Source organism: Pipra filicauda, unplaced genomic scaffold (assembly GCF_003945595.2).
Source record: "Pipra filicauda isolate LSUMZ 115617 unplaced genomic scaffold, ASM394559v2 scaffold139_size1960392_pilon, whole genome shotgun sequence".
NCBI lineage: Eukaryota > Metazoa > Chordata > Aves > Passeriformes > Pipridae > Pipra > Pipra filicauda.
Genome location: NW_024103873.1, coordinates 581,247 through 596,783, shown reverse-complemented (window position 1 = coordinate 596,783; position 15,537 = coordinate 581,247). Strand labels below are relative to the sequence as shown.

Here is a 15,537-nt window from a genome sequence, read left to right as displayed (position 1 = left end):
GGTGTGTGAAACACTGCTGCTCCCTGTCTGGCTCAGACAGGGGACTGCTGCAAGGATCACAGCTGTTCCATCCCAAAGGTGGAATGCTGAGCTGAAATAAAACTTGTGCTATACCTGGCTAATGGAACAAGCTTCCAGTAACAGAGCTTACAACAGTATTTTCCACTGAAGGAAAGAGCCCTTGTCAGCAGGTGCTAAAAAACCCAACAAGCACCACAGTGTATGGAATGTGCTTGGGTCTGAACCAGAGATGAGTTTTGGCTTTTATTTCAAAGCTGTTTCCCCCCAGGTCCCTCATGGCAGAGGCTCAAGGGAAACGTGGGCTGTGTCTGACAGCCTGAGTGGACACTTATTTCCCTTTGGGGCTCTGTTTGTTTTTCCAGCAGAGCACAGGGACTCCGGGCAAGTCCCTTCATCTCACAGACAGGCATCCAGTAAATACCTGATTCCTCATTCGTGCATTCCTCCTTCCTCTGAGCACACAAAAAAGCAGCAGAGTGGGAAAAAGAAAACAGATTAAGCAGGGATAAGTTCAGTTAGAGGCAAGCATCTCCTTTGGAGGCCATGAACGCTCAAATGCAACAGCAGCTTAGCAAGGGCCAACCCAGGCCTTTGGGATGTCCACCCTCCCTCCCAAACCCTTCAGCACACTGCACCCAGCCTTGGCAACCTGCAGGGACAGCCTCTCGGATTTCCTCCCTCCTTGAACCTGCAGCATTCCCAGGAGCCTGAGGACAAGGCCAGGCAAGTTTCTGGGAGAGTTGCCCTACTGTAGGGACACCTGGCAGCCCTGGGGGCACTGGGTGACATGGGGACCACCGGGCAGCCACCCACAGCCCTGCTCCCTACGGGGCCATACATCCCAGGGGTTGGGCCATCCCTCAAGGGGTCTCTGATGGCAGGAACACCCCTTGGCTCAGATGGATTTCTAGAGCACATAATTTCTCCTCCGCAGTGCTCAACAGGCTAGGCTTTAATGAGCCTTACTTTTTTATAAACCAGTTTAAGTCAGGAGTAATCATAAGTCCTAAAGGGATTAGCAGCTTTGCCAGCAGGCCTGTACTCCCCATGCTGGGGTGCTGTGTACAGACACTGCCCTTGGGAATGTGGTTGAGCCTGAGGGAATAAACCAGAGCTGAACAATGCCTATTAGTCACTTAATCCAACAGCTTGTCATTATTGCTTCCTACACTGTTTTCACTAAAGCTTTCTCCAGCACAGGGTTAAACACTGCAACTGGAACAGCATCGCTGCCTTTGGAAATCCTTCCCGCAGTCGTGCCATTCCTTTCCAGGATGGGTGGGAGCAGCAGGACGATGGGGACACTCAGCCAGGACTGTCTCGTACTGCACTTGGCCACCGGCCAGCCCTCACTGCTACCCTGGCACAGGGAGTGCACGAGGGGCAAGGGGAGCTGGGAAGAGAAATCGTCACCGAGGCAGAGCCGTGCTGGCCACGCCGGCTGGGGCAGGTGGCCGGAGGGACCCCCGAGGACAGCAAGCAGCCAGGACAGGAGAGCCACTGTTCCATTCCCAGCGTTCACAGACACTCCTGCCAGCCAGCGAGTACCTTAATGAACGTTTCCATATTGCCGTTAAAGAGTTTATGATTATAGACTGAGAGAGGCCTAGGTCTCCTCATTTTCTGTGGCTTAGGGGGAAGACATGGGGGCCTGGGAGAAAATGGAACAAAATAAGTCAACAAAACACCAACATAAATGCAATGACAGGGTGAGATCTCAAAGGTTATGACTGAGCCTAAGAAATCAAACAGAAAAATCTCTCTGTGAGGACCTGGACAGTGGCTCCACGTGCCCTGCAGCCACTCACGCTGCTGTGTCCCACACTGCAAACTGAGGGCACTGGTGCTCAGCAGGATTTTAACACCCTCCTCCTTCCTCCACCAGCTCAGCACTCCTTCAGCCTGAAAAGGCACCAAGAGCAGCTAAGGATTTCAACCAGTTCCTTGATATATCCCAAATAAACCACAGCTACCCCTGGAAAATGCTGGGGTCTTCCCGTTTGCTGCTAAAAATCTGCTAAAAATTGCTGGATCTCATTCTTCTCACAGAAAGAGGTCAGAAAGAGGACAATAGGAACAACTCCATCTTCCTGTGTCTAACTTCCATTTGGGAATCCCAAGGATGGGAATCTTCTTCCCCTTTGCTAGGGATCGAGGGGCCTGTCTGGGACAGGGACAGAACCTGTGACCCTGCTTGAGATCCAGCCAGAGTAACACCCATCACTGCTGGAAATGAGGCCAGGGAAACCTGTGACGGGTTTCAGTGCAGTGCTCAGGGCTTTGGAGGGCTGCTCTCGTTAATGCTATTCCCAGTCTGATTCCTTTGGATAATGAGGGACATTCAGAGCCTAGACCCAGAAAAGGGAGAAAAGCACCACAAAATCCCAAATGGATTTGTGCCCTGCCCTCTGCCCCAGGCTGTACTGATGTCTGTAGGGGAGAGAACACAACTGCACACACCCCCAGAGCTGGGTGCTGGGAGCCCACGTGCAGGAGCTCTCACAGGGCACTGCAGTGGTCACGGACAATTTACGCAGAGCTCAATGCAAAGGTGACGGTTGGGGTCTGCTGGTTCCTTAATCAGATGCCTCTAATTAAGCAACTCAACATTCCTACAGCTTCCAAACACTCCTCTGAGTGGCAGCTGAGGAGAAGAAGTGGCTGCTGCCTGTTGGAGCACCAGGGGAGCACACCCCTGGAGCTGTGTCCTCAGCCCCTAGCCACGACTGCACACACACCCAGCCATGACTGCACACACACCTGACACCCAGCCATGACTGCACACACACCCAGCCATGACTGCACACACACCTGACACCCAGCCATGACTGCACACACACACCCCTGACACCCAGCTCAGGGTGCAGGGGCAGCTCCCCGGGACCCGCAGCGGGGCAGCGCTGGCAGCAAGGGGCAGCTCCTCAGAGTGCTCCAGGGCAGGGACACACTGCACAGCCCCCACTCTCAGAAGGTCCCTCTTGTCCTGACAGCCCCTCTCTGTCCTGATGCCCTGATGACACTGGGCCTGGCACCAGTGGCACAAGGAGCCTCCTTCCTGCCTGGCAAGGCAGCCCAGGCTGCACCATCTGCTCCACCATTCCTAACAGCGAATGGGGCTTTTTTTGTTTGTATTGTAAATTTTATTACATGCTGAAACAAGGTTGGAACAAGCTCACACAGAGAGAGGTTGTGCATGTTCTGGGCAGCTGTTTGGAGGCTTTGCTGACTCGTGTCTTGCTGTCAGAACACCAGTACACTCCTGGCAAGCCACTGGAGCTCTGTGGAGATGTTTCATGAACTGGACATGGATCAAAGCCTCCTTCCTGTCACATTCACCCCAGCACTATCTCCTGCTGTAGAGGGATGAAGTCTGTGATACAGGCACACTCTGCACTCCCAGGCAAAGCAGCCAGAGCTGGGAGAGGCTTTCAGGGCCATATCAAAGTCCTCAAACCAAGAGGGATGGCAGTGGACACCCTCGTGTCACCCTGCCTGAACACAACCTGATCTCAGCCACGCTCCAGGGCACGGCACTGTGCTGACATGGCACGTCCAGGCACATCAGAGCCAGCCAGCCAGAAACCACACTGCAGCAGAACCAAGGGCCTGCCCGTCACCCCCTCATCCAGGCACTCCAGGCCATGCAGCTGGGAAGCAGGATGTGGGGCATGGGGACCACCAGCCTGCCAGCACAGGGGCTGGAGCTGGAAACTCTGAACCCCACCAAGCTGCACCAGTAGCAAAGCAAACCCCTCTTCCCACAGCCCCCTCCTGCCAGCACCAGCCCTCCCCAGGAGCAGATGAAGGGGAAGAAAGTGCTCACCTGGTTGTTCCGCACTCAGCTCTTTCACCTGCAAGAAACACAAGTTCCCATCATCCCTCCACATCAGCCTCCAGTGCAGGAGCAGTACAGCACACCTGAGCAGGTGCTCACACCCTCACTGCTGGTTCCTCCACCCTGAGGTGGAGGAGGTGGAGGAGCCACCCTGAGGTGGCTTCTGACAGAAAGAAGCTGCATTTGGGGAGAGGAGGTGCCCAGCTGTGCTACACAAGCCCCCATCACTAAAAGACAGATTAGAAAACCAAGACTCGGCCACGGGAGAGGGAAAGGGGCTGCAGTCCCCACAGACATCACTGGTTCCTTTGCCATGTGAAGCCCTCCCTGCCCATACCCAGCAGCACTCAGGTCCACAGCATGGGCTCTGGGGCACCAGCCAGGACTGGCTGAGCCCCATCAGGAACGGGGCAGCCTGAGAAGGGCTGGAGCCCCAGGGAGGCCAAGGGATCATCCGACTCCCAGGGGGCCACGAACAGCACCCGAAAGCAGCCGAGTATTCGGTTCCCCAGTTTCTCCTGGCAGATAACAGCCCATCAATCAGCTTTGAGCAGACTCTATCCTGGTTGTCAATATTCCCATTCCCTTTGTGTATTTTTAGTATTTGGATGTCATATAAATGCCAGCAGATCCCTGCTGATTAGAGCTGTTCAATTTTTACAGTATTTGTCAATCCACTGAAAAAAACCAAACTAATTTCACATGCTGTTTGTGCCTCTCTCCCAGGGCCAGGAAAGCTGAGTTATACTTCCTTTGCTAAGACACATAAAAGGAAGCATTTGGCTGCACATGCCTCCTTCCTGCTCTCCCTTGGCACCTGCAGAAAGCAAGCTGGCAGCCAATTCCTCACTGAAACAGCAAACAACTCCACATGAGTGGTTTGCAAATCCAGACTCCTTCCTAACAAGAATCAGCTCACACTGAAATGCAACATTTGGTATTTCTGGGCTAAATATTTGCTGAATGCCTACAGAACAGAACAATCCCAAGGCCTGGGAGAAGCTCAGAAAGCTTCATGTAAGGATCTTCCACAGCTGCTTCTGCACAGCTCTAGTGAAGGAAATGTCTGGCCCTGCATCTCCCTCCTGAGCACAGCAGCACGTGGCTCAGGGGTGAGAGACCAGGATGGTGACAATGAACCTCCCCAAGATTCCTCACCTCTTGCCCCAGTCCAAGCAGCCTGAGTGCTGTATCCCAGCCCTGTGTACATGCCCTGGAGCCTCCCCTGGGCTCACAGTTTGTGCCTGACTTGGCTCTGTGTTCATTGAGTGGAACACACCACAGGATCTAATTAGAAGGTGGATTTTAAGGTTAAATAAATTTGGCAAAGAAAACATGTTTGGCAAAACAGCTGACAAAAATCTATTATTTATTTGTTTTACTCTGAGATGAGGAGTCCAATTTTTGTATTGTTAAAATAAGGCCATGGATCATTTGCATGTTTTAATTTAAATATATTCTCTCCTGTTGGGAGAATCAGGACACCGACTCCCATCTTCCTTACACTGGAAATAATTCAGTTGGTTTAGACCCTTTAAAGAGCTAAAATCTTCTCCCAGGGCTGTGGTGACATCACCACTCCAGCAGTGGTGGGTCCCACCCAGAGTCACTCGCTGCCCTCTCAGAAGCCACTGTCCCTCTGCTGTGTGGAGCCTGTCTGTGTGCAGCTGCTCTGAACCACACTGGTGAGATTATCTGGGGGAATAAAAGTCTCCTGCGGAAAAACTGTTTTAAAAACAAGGATGTCCTTGCAGTTCTTGTTTAGGACAAGTTAAAAAACCCATGGCTGGGGACAAGGGGCCTGTTAAATCAGCAAGGGTGCTGCAAATGTGTGACACAGACACACAGCATCAAGGGCCAGGAAATACCTGTGTCAGGGCTGCAGTGAGGGCAGGAGAAGGGGGACAGGAACCAGAGAGGCAGAGAATGGAAGTAGGTGGGAATCTCTGCTGCTGGAGAAGTAACTCAGCACTTCAGTATCAGACTCAAAGAGATTTCTCTATGTGCACTCCCAAAGAAAGGTGGGAGGAGTGATATTCTAAGGAAATCATGATTTTTACATGTAGCTCAGGTGAGCAGCAGCAGCCAGACACAGACCCATCAGTCACTGAAGAACACACAGAGGTGAGGCTGACAAGTGACACCTGGTTTAAACCCTCTCAGGAGATGGAGGCTCCTCCCCAGATCTGACCCCGACTCACCTTCTCCCAGAGTCTGCTTCAGCAGGTCGTGTTTAGCCTGCAGCTTTGTGATGAGGTTACTGCCATTCAGATACTCCTTAAATTTCTGTAATTACAAAACAAACAAGGTGGGTTAAGCAACACAGCCCATAACTGATGTTCACTGTTGCCTGGGGCCTGCTGGAGGGGGATTGGGCTGCCAGAGGGGGCTCAGGAGTCTGCCAGGCTCAGTCTGATCACTTCTCCCTGCTCCAGTCACTGGCCTGGTGATCTTATTTGCCCAGTCTCCTTGGTGCTGCACCTCCTGCCTGGGAATGCAGGGAGGGCCAAAGAACAGAGTTCAAAGCTGGCTTTCCTTTGTCATGCTTCTGGGAATGGCCTGGGAAATCAAAGAGGCTTTCCCTGCAATGCCAGTGCTTCGCCTCTGTGCAAAAGCAATGCCAAGGAGAACTCCCAGAGCCTGAGCCCTCCCAGGGCAGGGACTGTCAGGTGCTCCCTGTCTGGGTGACACTATGCAGCACAACCTCCCCTCCCATTGTGAGGCTGTAAGACACCCGGGAACACTCCAGATCAGGGCATTGTATAGGTAAGAGGAGAGAGGGAGGCAGATATGGAAAATGAAAGAGAATGGGAAACATCAAATTTCTGCAAAAAGCATTAACATAATCCCAAGCACAACTCCAAATGAAAATTGCAATTGCCCCGCCCCACCTCAATTTGCAATATTACTACTATTAAGAGAAACTAGAAGCTTTTCTACACATATGTAATGCATCACAAGATGCTGTTAACTGTAGTCTATGGCCCATGCTGAAATGAGGGTCACTCTGTTGAACTCATGGCTCTTCCTTGCATTTCAGGGACCAGAATGGAGACCTCAACTCTGCCTGGGAGTGCAGCACAGGAGCAGGGCAAGCACACACAGCCCCTCTCCTGGCACATGCTCCACAGCCCAATGCCACACAGCCTGGCTCTCGTGGCTTCCTTGGGGTGCACGTGGCTTCAGTTCATCCATGGGCCAAGGGCAAATTTCAGCTGTGCAGGATAGAGAGGGAAGGCCTGGCTGATAGTTCACAGTCCTGAAGGCCTCTAGGAAGAGCCCCTGGAAGGTGACACACAGCCAGAGGCTGCGCCCTGCTCTGAGCCTCTCCTACGGTGCTTGGTAAGTTTTTGGTCACAACTGGTCACTCCACTTGTTCCTTCAAAGAGAAGAATGAGGCAAATCCTGGGCTGTCAGTCCCTGTGCACTGCCCTGCCACTGAAATGCACTGAAATGCATTCCAGACCCAAATCTGAGAGAAGACAAGCACTTAAAGAGACTCAATTTGTTCTTGCTCTTCACTAACGAGCACTTAACTGGGCCTCAGCCCTGGCAATTAATGCTTTGTGTCCTGTACAGCCTGAGCTGGGACTCACTGAGAAATAGAACATTTCTGTCTCCTGCTGGTTGGCTCTCCTCTTGGCGATGTTGATTTTGCTCATGTAGGTCTCCGACGCAGCTGATTTGACGGACTCAGTGGAGCGGCTGTGCTGGAAGGCATCTGAAACGTCAAAATCTTCCACTGTCAGCATGTCCTGCAAGGTCTGCATTGTGGCATCCAGCGTTTTCCGTACCTGTGGGAAACAGGACAGCGTGGGTTTGAAGCAGACTGGCAAAGGGACACATCTTGAACCAAAGCAACCAAGAGAGCTCCTGAGCCCTGGGCTTGCACTGGCCGTGGTCTGTGGGCACTCCCAGCTCTGTTTCAGGAGGGTTCCACACCTGAGCCCACCAGGAAACCCCCGGTGACGGGAGAAAGGCTCAGCAGTGCTGCCTGTGAGGCCGAATGCGAGACCCCTCTTACCTCTTCGTTCTCTATCTTGAGGGTGGCCAGTCGTGACTGCAGCTGGTGGTACCTCATCAGCAGCTCGGTCTGCACAGGCTGCTGGGCGCTCACCTGACACACCTGACACAGGAGACACTCCGTGGGTCACGCAGGCACCACACACACATTTGCATACCCGCACAATTCCCTCCAGCCCCCACAAGCTCCTGGCAGCCTCCACAGAGGCAGCATCGCCCCGTTTCCCATCAGCAGTGCCCTGGACCTGGTCCAGCACTGAGCATTTTCTACCCCTCACTCTGCCATCTCCCAATTACAGCAGGTAAATCAAAGCTCCGCTGTACAGATCTGTGGGGCAGAGAGAGCCAAACCACAGGCTCCCTAATTGGGAGAGACACAGAGCAAGAAGTAGCCTGAAAGGAGAAACCCTAATGAGCCAAGAGTCTCATTAGGAAAGGAAACACGAACAGCAGTGTGTGAAGGCAGCACGGAGGGATAAAGAGTCCAGAACAATTTCACAGTGATAGTTCAGAGGAGGGGAGGCCAGGCCAGGCCCCTCTGCAGCCCCACAGGAGAGCCCGTTACCTCATCCCCCATGTGCGGCTGGAACTCGAACTTGAGTGGCGGGCAGAAGACCTGGTTGCACATGTCCATGATGGTGTGTTTGTCGCTCCGTGCATCCAGGTTGTCCACAGCATTCTCAATGATGTCCAGGCCCTCGTGGCGGGAGGTTTCCAGGTTGTACTCGGCAGACAGGTACGTCCTGAAGGTCCGAGCAAGGCTGGCGTGGAATCCCAGATCACAGCACTGAGAGACACCAAGGGAGGGTCTGCTCACACAAGCACTCCCAAACCATTTTCCAAAGTTCTCAGACACAGAGGGTGTTAAAGCAAAGTGGCACTGGACACCGTGCCCTGCAGTGTGTGCACACCCTGCTCCCTCCCTGGGCAGCTGCCTGCCTCCCACCACGGAGCAGCCCCTCATGCATAACTGATCACTCTCATGTCTACCTTGAGGAAAATGATAAAACTCAGAGCTAATTGCTGCTAAAATACTGTACCTTAGACAAAAGCTTCATTTTAAACTCTCTCCTCACTGTAACCGAGTCTGGCATGTTAAATGTCACACCAGCACAGGGACTTGCTGCTCTGAAAGCTCCATCAGAGCTCAGCAAGAAGCAGCTCCTGGCAGCCCTGTGCCAGTCCCCTCCAGAGCCTGACCCAGTGCAGGGCTCCACAGGGCTCCAGGCCCACCAGCAGCGAGCAGGTGACCCCAGGAGGGGGGCAAGGACAGAACTGAAGCACCACCCAAAATCTGGAGATCGACAGATGTTGTTCTGCAGGGAAAGGCGAGACAGAGGATGCTGGAAGCAGGAAGAGCAGAACAGCAGCACCTCAGCCTGAGCCACGCAGGGCTGGAAGGAGAGCACAGTGCAACAGAAGGGCTGCAGTCCAAATCTGAAGCACATGTATTTCTGGTACATAAGAGAGGCCGGAGCTCCTGACAGAGGATGTAAAGTCAGATAACTATGGCAGAAACAGAGGGACCCTGTGAGAAACACCTCAAATACCTCCCACGGCCACAGCACCAAACTAACCACTGCCAGCAAATCACTCCTATCACATGAAAACTGCCATAGGACAATTTCTACTGCAGAAGTTAAGCTGCTTCGCTGCCACACAGTGTAGTCCCACCACAAGCACTGCTGGAAGGACCAGCATGGCACAAAAGCTATAGGAAAGAGGAGAAGGATTGCACTGCAATTCCAGTGACCCAAATGAGCCCAACTTTTCTACAGAACTCGCTGTTGGGAGCTGCCATTTCAAAGGCACCTTCTCCAGCTCTGGGGCACCCACAGGCACTACTGAACCAATGCAGAAAGGCACAGAAAGTGATTCTGCATTAGAATGTCAGTATTCACAGAATCACTGCGGTTGGAAAACACCTCCAAGATGATCAAGTCCAATCTTTGATTAATCAACACCTTGTCAACCAGACCAGAGCACTGAGTGCCATGTCCAGGCTTTTACACTTCCAGGGATGATGACTCCACCACCTCCCTGGGCAGCCTGTTCCAATGCCTGACAACCCTTTCTGTGAAGGCTCAAAGTGAAATCTGAAAACTCAGCTGGTGCCACAAGCAGCTCCAACCCAAGAAGCCGTCTTGTGCTCTGTGCTGATGTGAGGAGACACCGCTCAGCTCGGATCACGTCACGGCAGGGCTGCGTTTGGTTCAGTCTCTGCTAAAAGCAGCATCAGCAAAGCCTCAGGGGGCTGATTCCCGATTTCCCCCACAGGTACCCGAGCAAACACCCCTGACCCCTTCTAGTCTTTAAAAGCTGTGAATCCCCCTGTGCAATAATGAGGAGTTTTGTAGAAACCTTCAAATTGTCATAACCCTCCACTTCTCCTGCTTCTATTTAGCCTCTAATCCTATTAGCTGAGAGCATAGGCAGTTATGGACTGGCACAGCCTTGCCTTAAAAAAAATTACCAACAACACAAAAAGGAGGAAAAGACAAATTTCCATTCACCACTTGGGGCAAAACCTCATCCTGTGCTGTCTCTCTCATGGGACAGTTTTAGCATGAACACCTGTACCTCTATTGTACAGAAACCCTGGAGCCAGGACGATGCAGCCCAGGGGCTGCCAGGCAGACAGGGCAGGGACCAGGGCTGGGACCCTCATGCCAGCACCAGGGTAGGACCAGCTCTCCTGCCATGACCAGCCGACCGCAGTCCTGTGCCCCGGGAACGGGACCACACTGTTCCCCAGCACCTCCCAGACCTCACCAGGGTTCTTCCACTCCCTGAAATCACAGCTACTTGGCTACAGAAAACAGTGCCAGGAGGAAACAGTGCCACTGTCTGAGGGTAGGAGTTCCCAAAGCACACAAAACGGATCCATTACAAACGCAAATCACCAGATGCCACAGAACCCAAGGAGACGGGCTCAGGGCATTGACAGAAGCTTTTGGGAAAAATTCCATGTGAAATCTTCCCTTTCCTTTGCTGCTGGGCTCGCACTGAAGCCAGTGGTGACTTGCACTGCCCAGAAATCAGCTGCTCCTGAAAAGCAGGGCAGGCACTTCCTGCACACAGCACAGCCCTTGAAGTCCCTGGAGATCAGCACCGTGCCGGCTGCTTCACACACGGGTGCCCAGAGAAGAAAAGACAGAGCAGAGACTTCCACGCAATTCCCAGAGGAACACACAATGGGGAGGGCAGAAGAAAAAGAAAAAGACTTCAAACTGCTGCTCCCAGCCCCAGAACAAATGGCATTTTCTCAGCCCTCTCATCCCTTTGATGGCAAATAAATTAGAACCACAAATAATAATCCCCAGCCCTCCTGCAGTGCCTTTCATCTGCCGAGCTCAGAGCTCCCCAAGCATTAATTCATCACGTCTGGTAACACCCTGTGAGGGGTGGAAATATCCCAGTGTTCCACTTGAAAAACAAACCAGCTCCTGGAGCTCAGGCAAGCTGGGTTTGGCCAAAACACTGCAAAAGCAGCCAAATACATGTGTGCCTCCCAGAGCCCACCCCAGAGCTGCACTGGGGGGCAGTTTTGGGCTCCAGGGAGAAGGAAATGCTTTCCCAGCTACTGATCCCTCTGCCTCATTTCCTCATGGGGTTACACAGTGGTCTGTGGCTCCAGAACCTCTGAGTCCCTCTGTTATTTGGGAGGCTGAACCTGCACACGACACAGCTCAGCCAGGCCCACGCTGAGGCCACCAGCACCAATGCACCTCACCTAAGCAAGTGGCCACCCCAGAGTAACCCCTGAGCACCCACAGTCAGTGACCCCTGTCAGTGACCACTCCACTCCCCATGCAGAGCAGTAATGCCTCTGTCTCCACAGGACCCAGCACTATCTGCAAACAAACAGCCTACTCATTTGCTCTGCTCCTTCTTTTCCACATTTTTCTTTATGCTTTATTTAAAAAATATTCTGCATTATTTTTTAATTATATGCAGAATATATAATAATATACACATATTGTAATTTCTAGCCTCTACTCTCTTGATGTTGCTTCAAAACCCAGAGATGTATTGTGAGGCAAGTAAATCACAGAATCCCAGACTGGTTTGAGTTGGGTGAGACCTTAGAGATTATCCAGTTCCACCCCCCTGCCATGGGCAGGAACACCTTCCACTAGCCCAGATTGCTCCAAGCCCAGCCCAACCAGGCCAGTAAAGCCAACTGAAGATTTCTGGCATAACTATTTTGACTGATGTTTCTGTTCCCTAACTTGACTCAGCTAATTTTTCCAGGAACCAAACAATTTGGCAGTTATGTGTAACATTGAATTCCTCAGAGTTCCCCTCCTTTCCCCGCTTGTTCGTCTCGGATACAGCAAACACTACTCCATAGGGAAGCAAGCTGCTGCTCCAGAAGGACTCAGAGGAGGCTGCACACATTTTGGCAGATCAGCTTGTATGGCTGCTGACTGGTCCCTTCTCTCTGCTCAGTCTGGCAATATCTTTCCTGTGACCACTTCAAACTATCTTGCAGCCATTTCCCACAGAACTCCAGAGGGATGGATAAGCAGCTTTATCTCCACTTCACATACGTGGCCAAAGAGATTAACTTGGTCACACAGTTAACGACAGAAATGAGATGAGCCCAGGCGTTTAAACAGACACACGAGTTGTCCAAAGAAAAAGGCACCGTGGTGCACTGCCAGCCCCAGGCTAATTTGATCCATCTCTGTATTCTTTCCTTCCTTTCTAAAGGACAAAACAACGAGGCCACTGGAGACAGAGGCACAGACGGCTCCGCACCCCTTCACGGCTCCTCTGATGGGCTTTACAGTTCTCATTAAACCGGGGCCCTGGAGGCCTCCCGCCCTCTCCCGGAGCAGCTGGGACCCTCTGCCTCGCCAGGGCAGCGATCAGAACACAGCTTTGTCACCAGTCACTGCTCCGTGGTGACGCCCAGGGCGCGAGCCATGACAAGGCTGTGCCTGATAGATGACACTGAACCAGCTGGGATGGGGGAAGCGCTGCTGACTTGGCTGCTGCCAATTCTGTCCTGACGGTTTGGATTTGTGTGAAATCAGCTGCTGCACGTGGCCATTTGTGCTGGAGATGGAGGGCGTGGCAAGAGCCCCCTCTCCCCTCCCGTGTCCAGAAAGAGCCTGGTGTATCCCTCACCATCCCGCAGGGACACAGGGAGGAGGAGCCGTGGGATCTGTAACTGCAGCGCGGGGACACGCACGATCCATCAGGGCACCTGCCGGGCCCCAGGCTCTGCTCTCCCATCCAGCCCCTTCTCACCCACACTCTTCCCACAGACCTGCTCCCTCCGTGGGCTCAGGTGTCCTACACAGATCCCCTTCAGCACTCGTGGGATCTGGTGGCTGAGACCCCACGACTGGGATCCCCTTCTGGAGCTGCTGAAGCCCTTCTGGCCACACCCTTGCAAAATACACTGAATTTGTACAAAAGCCTGTTCAGATAAACTGCTCTTCCTCTGGGGATTTAGAACCAGGACACCCACGTGCAGCTCACACATCCAATATTTTGCTTCTTTAGTGAACAGAATTTACAACCTGGGGAATTTCCCTGCTCCGAGTTGGAGATGCTTTAGTGAAAGTCCCCAGAGGGATTCCTGGAGTGCAGGAGAAAAGCCATCTGCTGACTCCAGTGGAAGTGTCAGCGAGGAAATAAAGTTGGGAGGAATAATATAAACAGCCAGAGCTAAAGTGGAACTCAGCAACTCTCCAGGAAATCAAAGTCTCACAAACTCCATGAAAATAAGTCATTCTTGCTTTAAAATAAATAAACAAGAGAAAGAGAGAATATATACAGCAAAAGCAGAAAGCCCACAGATAAATGGTGTTCTCACACCTTGCCATTCAAATGACTCCACAATCAAGCTACTAGTTCTCTAACACATCTTAAACAATAAAGAGAACAAGAGGAACTAGTAAGAATATTTTATCATATCTCAAAATCTCAAAGTCATCAGAGGTTTTGCATCAGACTTCATTAATTCTCAGAAGAGTAACTACATGTTAGTGGGTTAAGAAAGGAGATAAAAACTCCAGCACCTTTTTAAATTGTGCATTTAGGTAATGATGGTAACTCAGTGCTTGGAGCTCAGTTATTTATGTGCTCACTGAGGCAGAAGAAAGCGCATCGTGCGATCTGCACACTGTGGGATGCCGTTAAAGGAAGAAACCAGAACCTCTTCTCTGGGTGAATCCCTTATTTGAATCATCTCAAAGCAGTTTGTAGGAGTCACCAACACACACACATGCAGTTCCTGTCATCCCCATGAAACCTGCCTTCAGCAGTTCCTGCCCTGAGGCTCTTCCCTGCAAGGAGCACTGGGATAAAGCTCCCAAGGCACCTTCCCCAGCCAGGACAGAACTTCCACATGTACTGAACTGCCACCAAAGTTACCAAGTAGTAGAAAGAAAAAACCTTCTGTTTCAGCACCAAAACCAAGGCTGTCTGACCTTGGCAAGTGTTTCTGCCTCAAATACAGACCAACTGATGGGCTCGCCTGGCTCATCCCAAGACAGATCTGAGTTACAGCACATCTTCAGCCCCAGTTAAGTGTATTTGAAAGACCCCCTGACACCCCCCCATCACAGTTAGGGGCCCAGCCAGGCTGGGGGGCACAGGGGAAGGAGACTCACGTCGATGAGGTCGGACACATCGTGGATGTAGTACTTGCTGACGGCGGCGTTGGTGGCCGCCAGGTTCAGCAGGTAGTCGTTCCTGGCTTTAGTACACTTCAGCTTGTTTTCAGAATACTTGGCTTGTCTCTGGAAAAGCAAAGCAGAGTCAGAGCACAAACAGGATGGTATTGGCACAGCTTCTCCTGCCATGGGGCCCCACAGCACCCTGCAGACTGGGTGTGATGAGGGAATTAATAAAATTTGGTATTTGAGACAAAACAGGGATCTTGCCAGGGTGAAGATCCCATGTGAACATCCCTGGCACAGCCAGTCAGCCACGACAAGTGTGTCCTGCTCAGAGGTACCTGGAGCCCCTGAGCACAGCTGCTGCTGCTGCTCCTTCAGCTGCACCTTCGTGGGGGTTTTGGCATCAATCAAAATCAGAGGGACAGATTTCCCCTGCAGAAATACTGACATATGTTTGGACTTGCTCCAGATGTGTGCAGCTGTATCAAAGTGGAATCTGGCCTAGAGGCCCAAGCAACACAATTTAGAACAGGACCCAGAATTCAAAACTCTGTAGGAAAGCAGATGTGCTCCAGATCCGGGACATCTGTTGAGGCAGATCCCTGCTCCAAAGGTTGAGTCAAAAGATTAACCCTTCCAAGAACTGCACTGCTACACATGTCCCAGCCTGTGAGCAAATGCAGCATGGTTGGGGAAGCTATTGCTTCTTCTCCAAAATTAACACAAAAACTGCAGTTGTGGAGATCCTGAGGCCGGGGAGATTTGCTGAGGCTGGAATGGTGTGAAGTGTTTTGCCTAGCAAAGCCATCTAAATCCTGCACTTTCCCTCCCAGACAGCCCGCAGAGGAAGAACACTGGTATTTTACAGATCGACCCTGTTTTTGCTGTCAGGAGTCTGTGACTGAGGGAACGCTGGGGCTGCTGTTCATTTTTAAAAGCACTTTTTTTAAAGAATCAGTCATGGACAAGCCCCAGCTCCTCAGAGCAGCGTCCAGTGTCTGGATCACAATGCATCCTGAG

The 15,537-nt window shown here is 51.9% G+C and overlaps 1 protein-coding gene across 3 annotated transcripts in view; it reads right to left on the bottom strand.

Moving 5' to 3' along the window:
- The window catches only part of SRGAP3 (SLIT-ROBO Rho GTPase activating protein 3), a 107,844-nt gene that overhangs the window by 14,756 nt on the left and 77,551 nt on the right, over positions 1-15,537 (bottom strand). For 2 of the 3 annotated variants that reach the window (XM_039378479.1, XM_027746384.2), the window contains 7 exons: positions 14,509-14,637; positions 8,445-8,666; positions 7,881-7,982; positions 7,453-7,650; positions 6,058-6,142; positions 3,845-3,872; positions 1,570-1,672 (listed from right to left, as the gene is read on the bottom strand). In XM_039378479.1, coding sequence (XP_039234413.1) covers positions 1,570-1,672; positions 3,845-3,872; positions 6,058-6,142; positions 7,453-7,650; positions 7,881-7,982; positions 8,445-8,666; positions 14,509-14,637 — 867 coding nt within the window. Of the gene's footprint in view, positions 1-442; positions 474-1,569; positions 1,673-3,844; positions 3,873-6,057; positions 6,143-7,452; positions 7,651-7,880; positions 7,983-8,444; positions 8,667-14,508; positions 14,638-15,537 lie in introns of all 3 variants that reach the window. The other variant, XM_027746385.2, reaches the window with a different exon arrangement.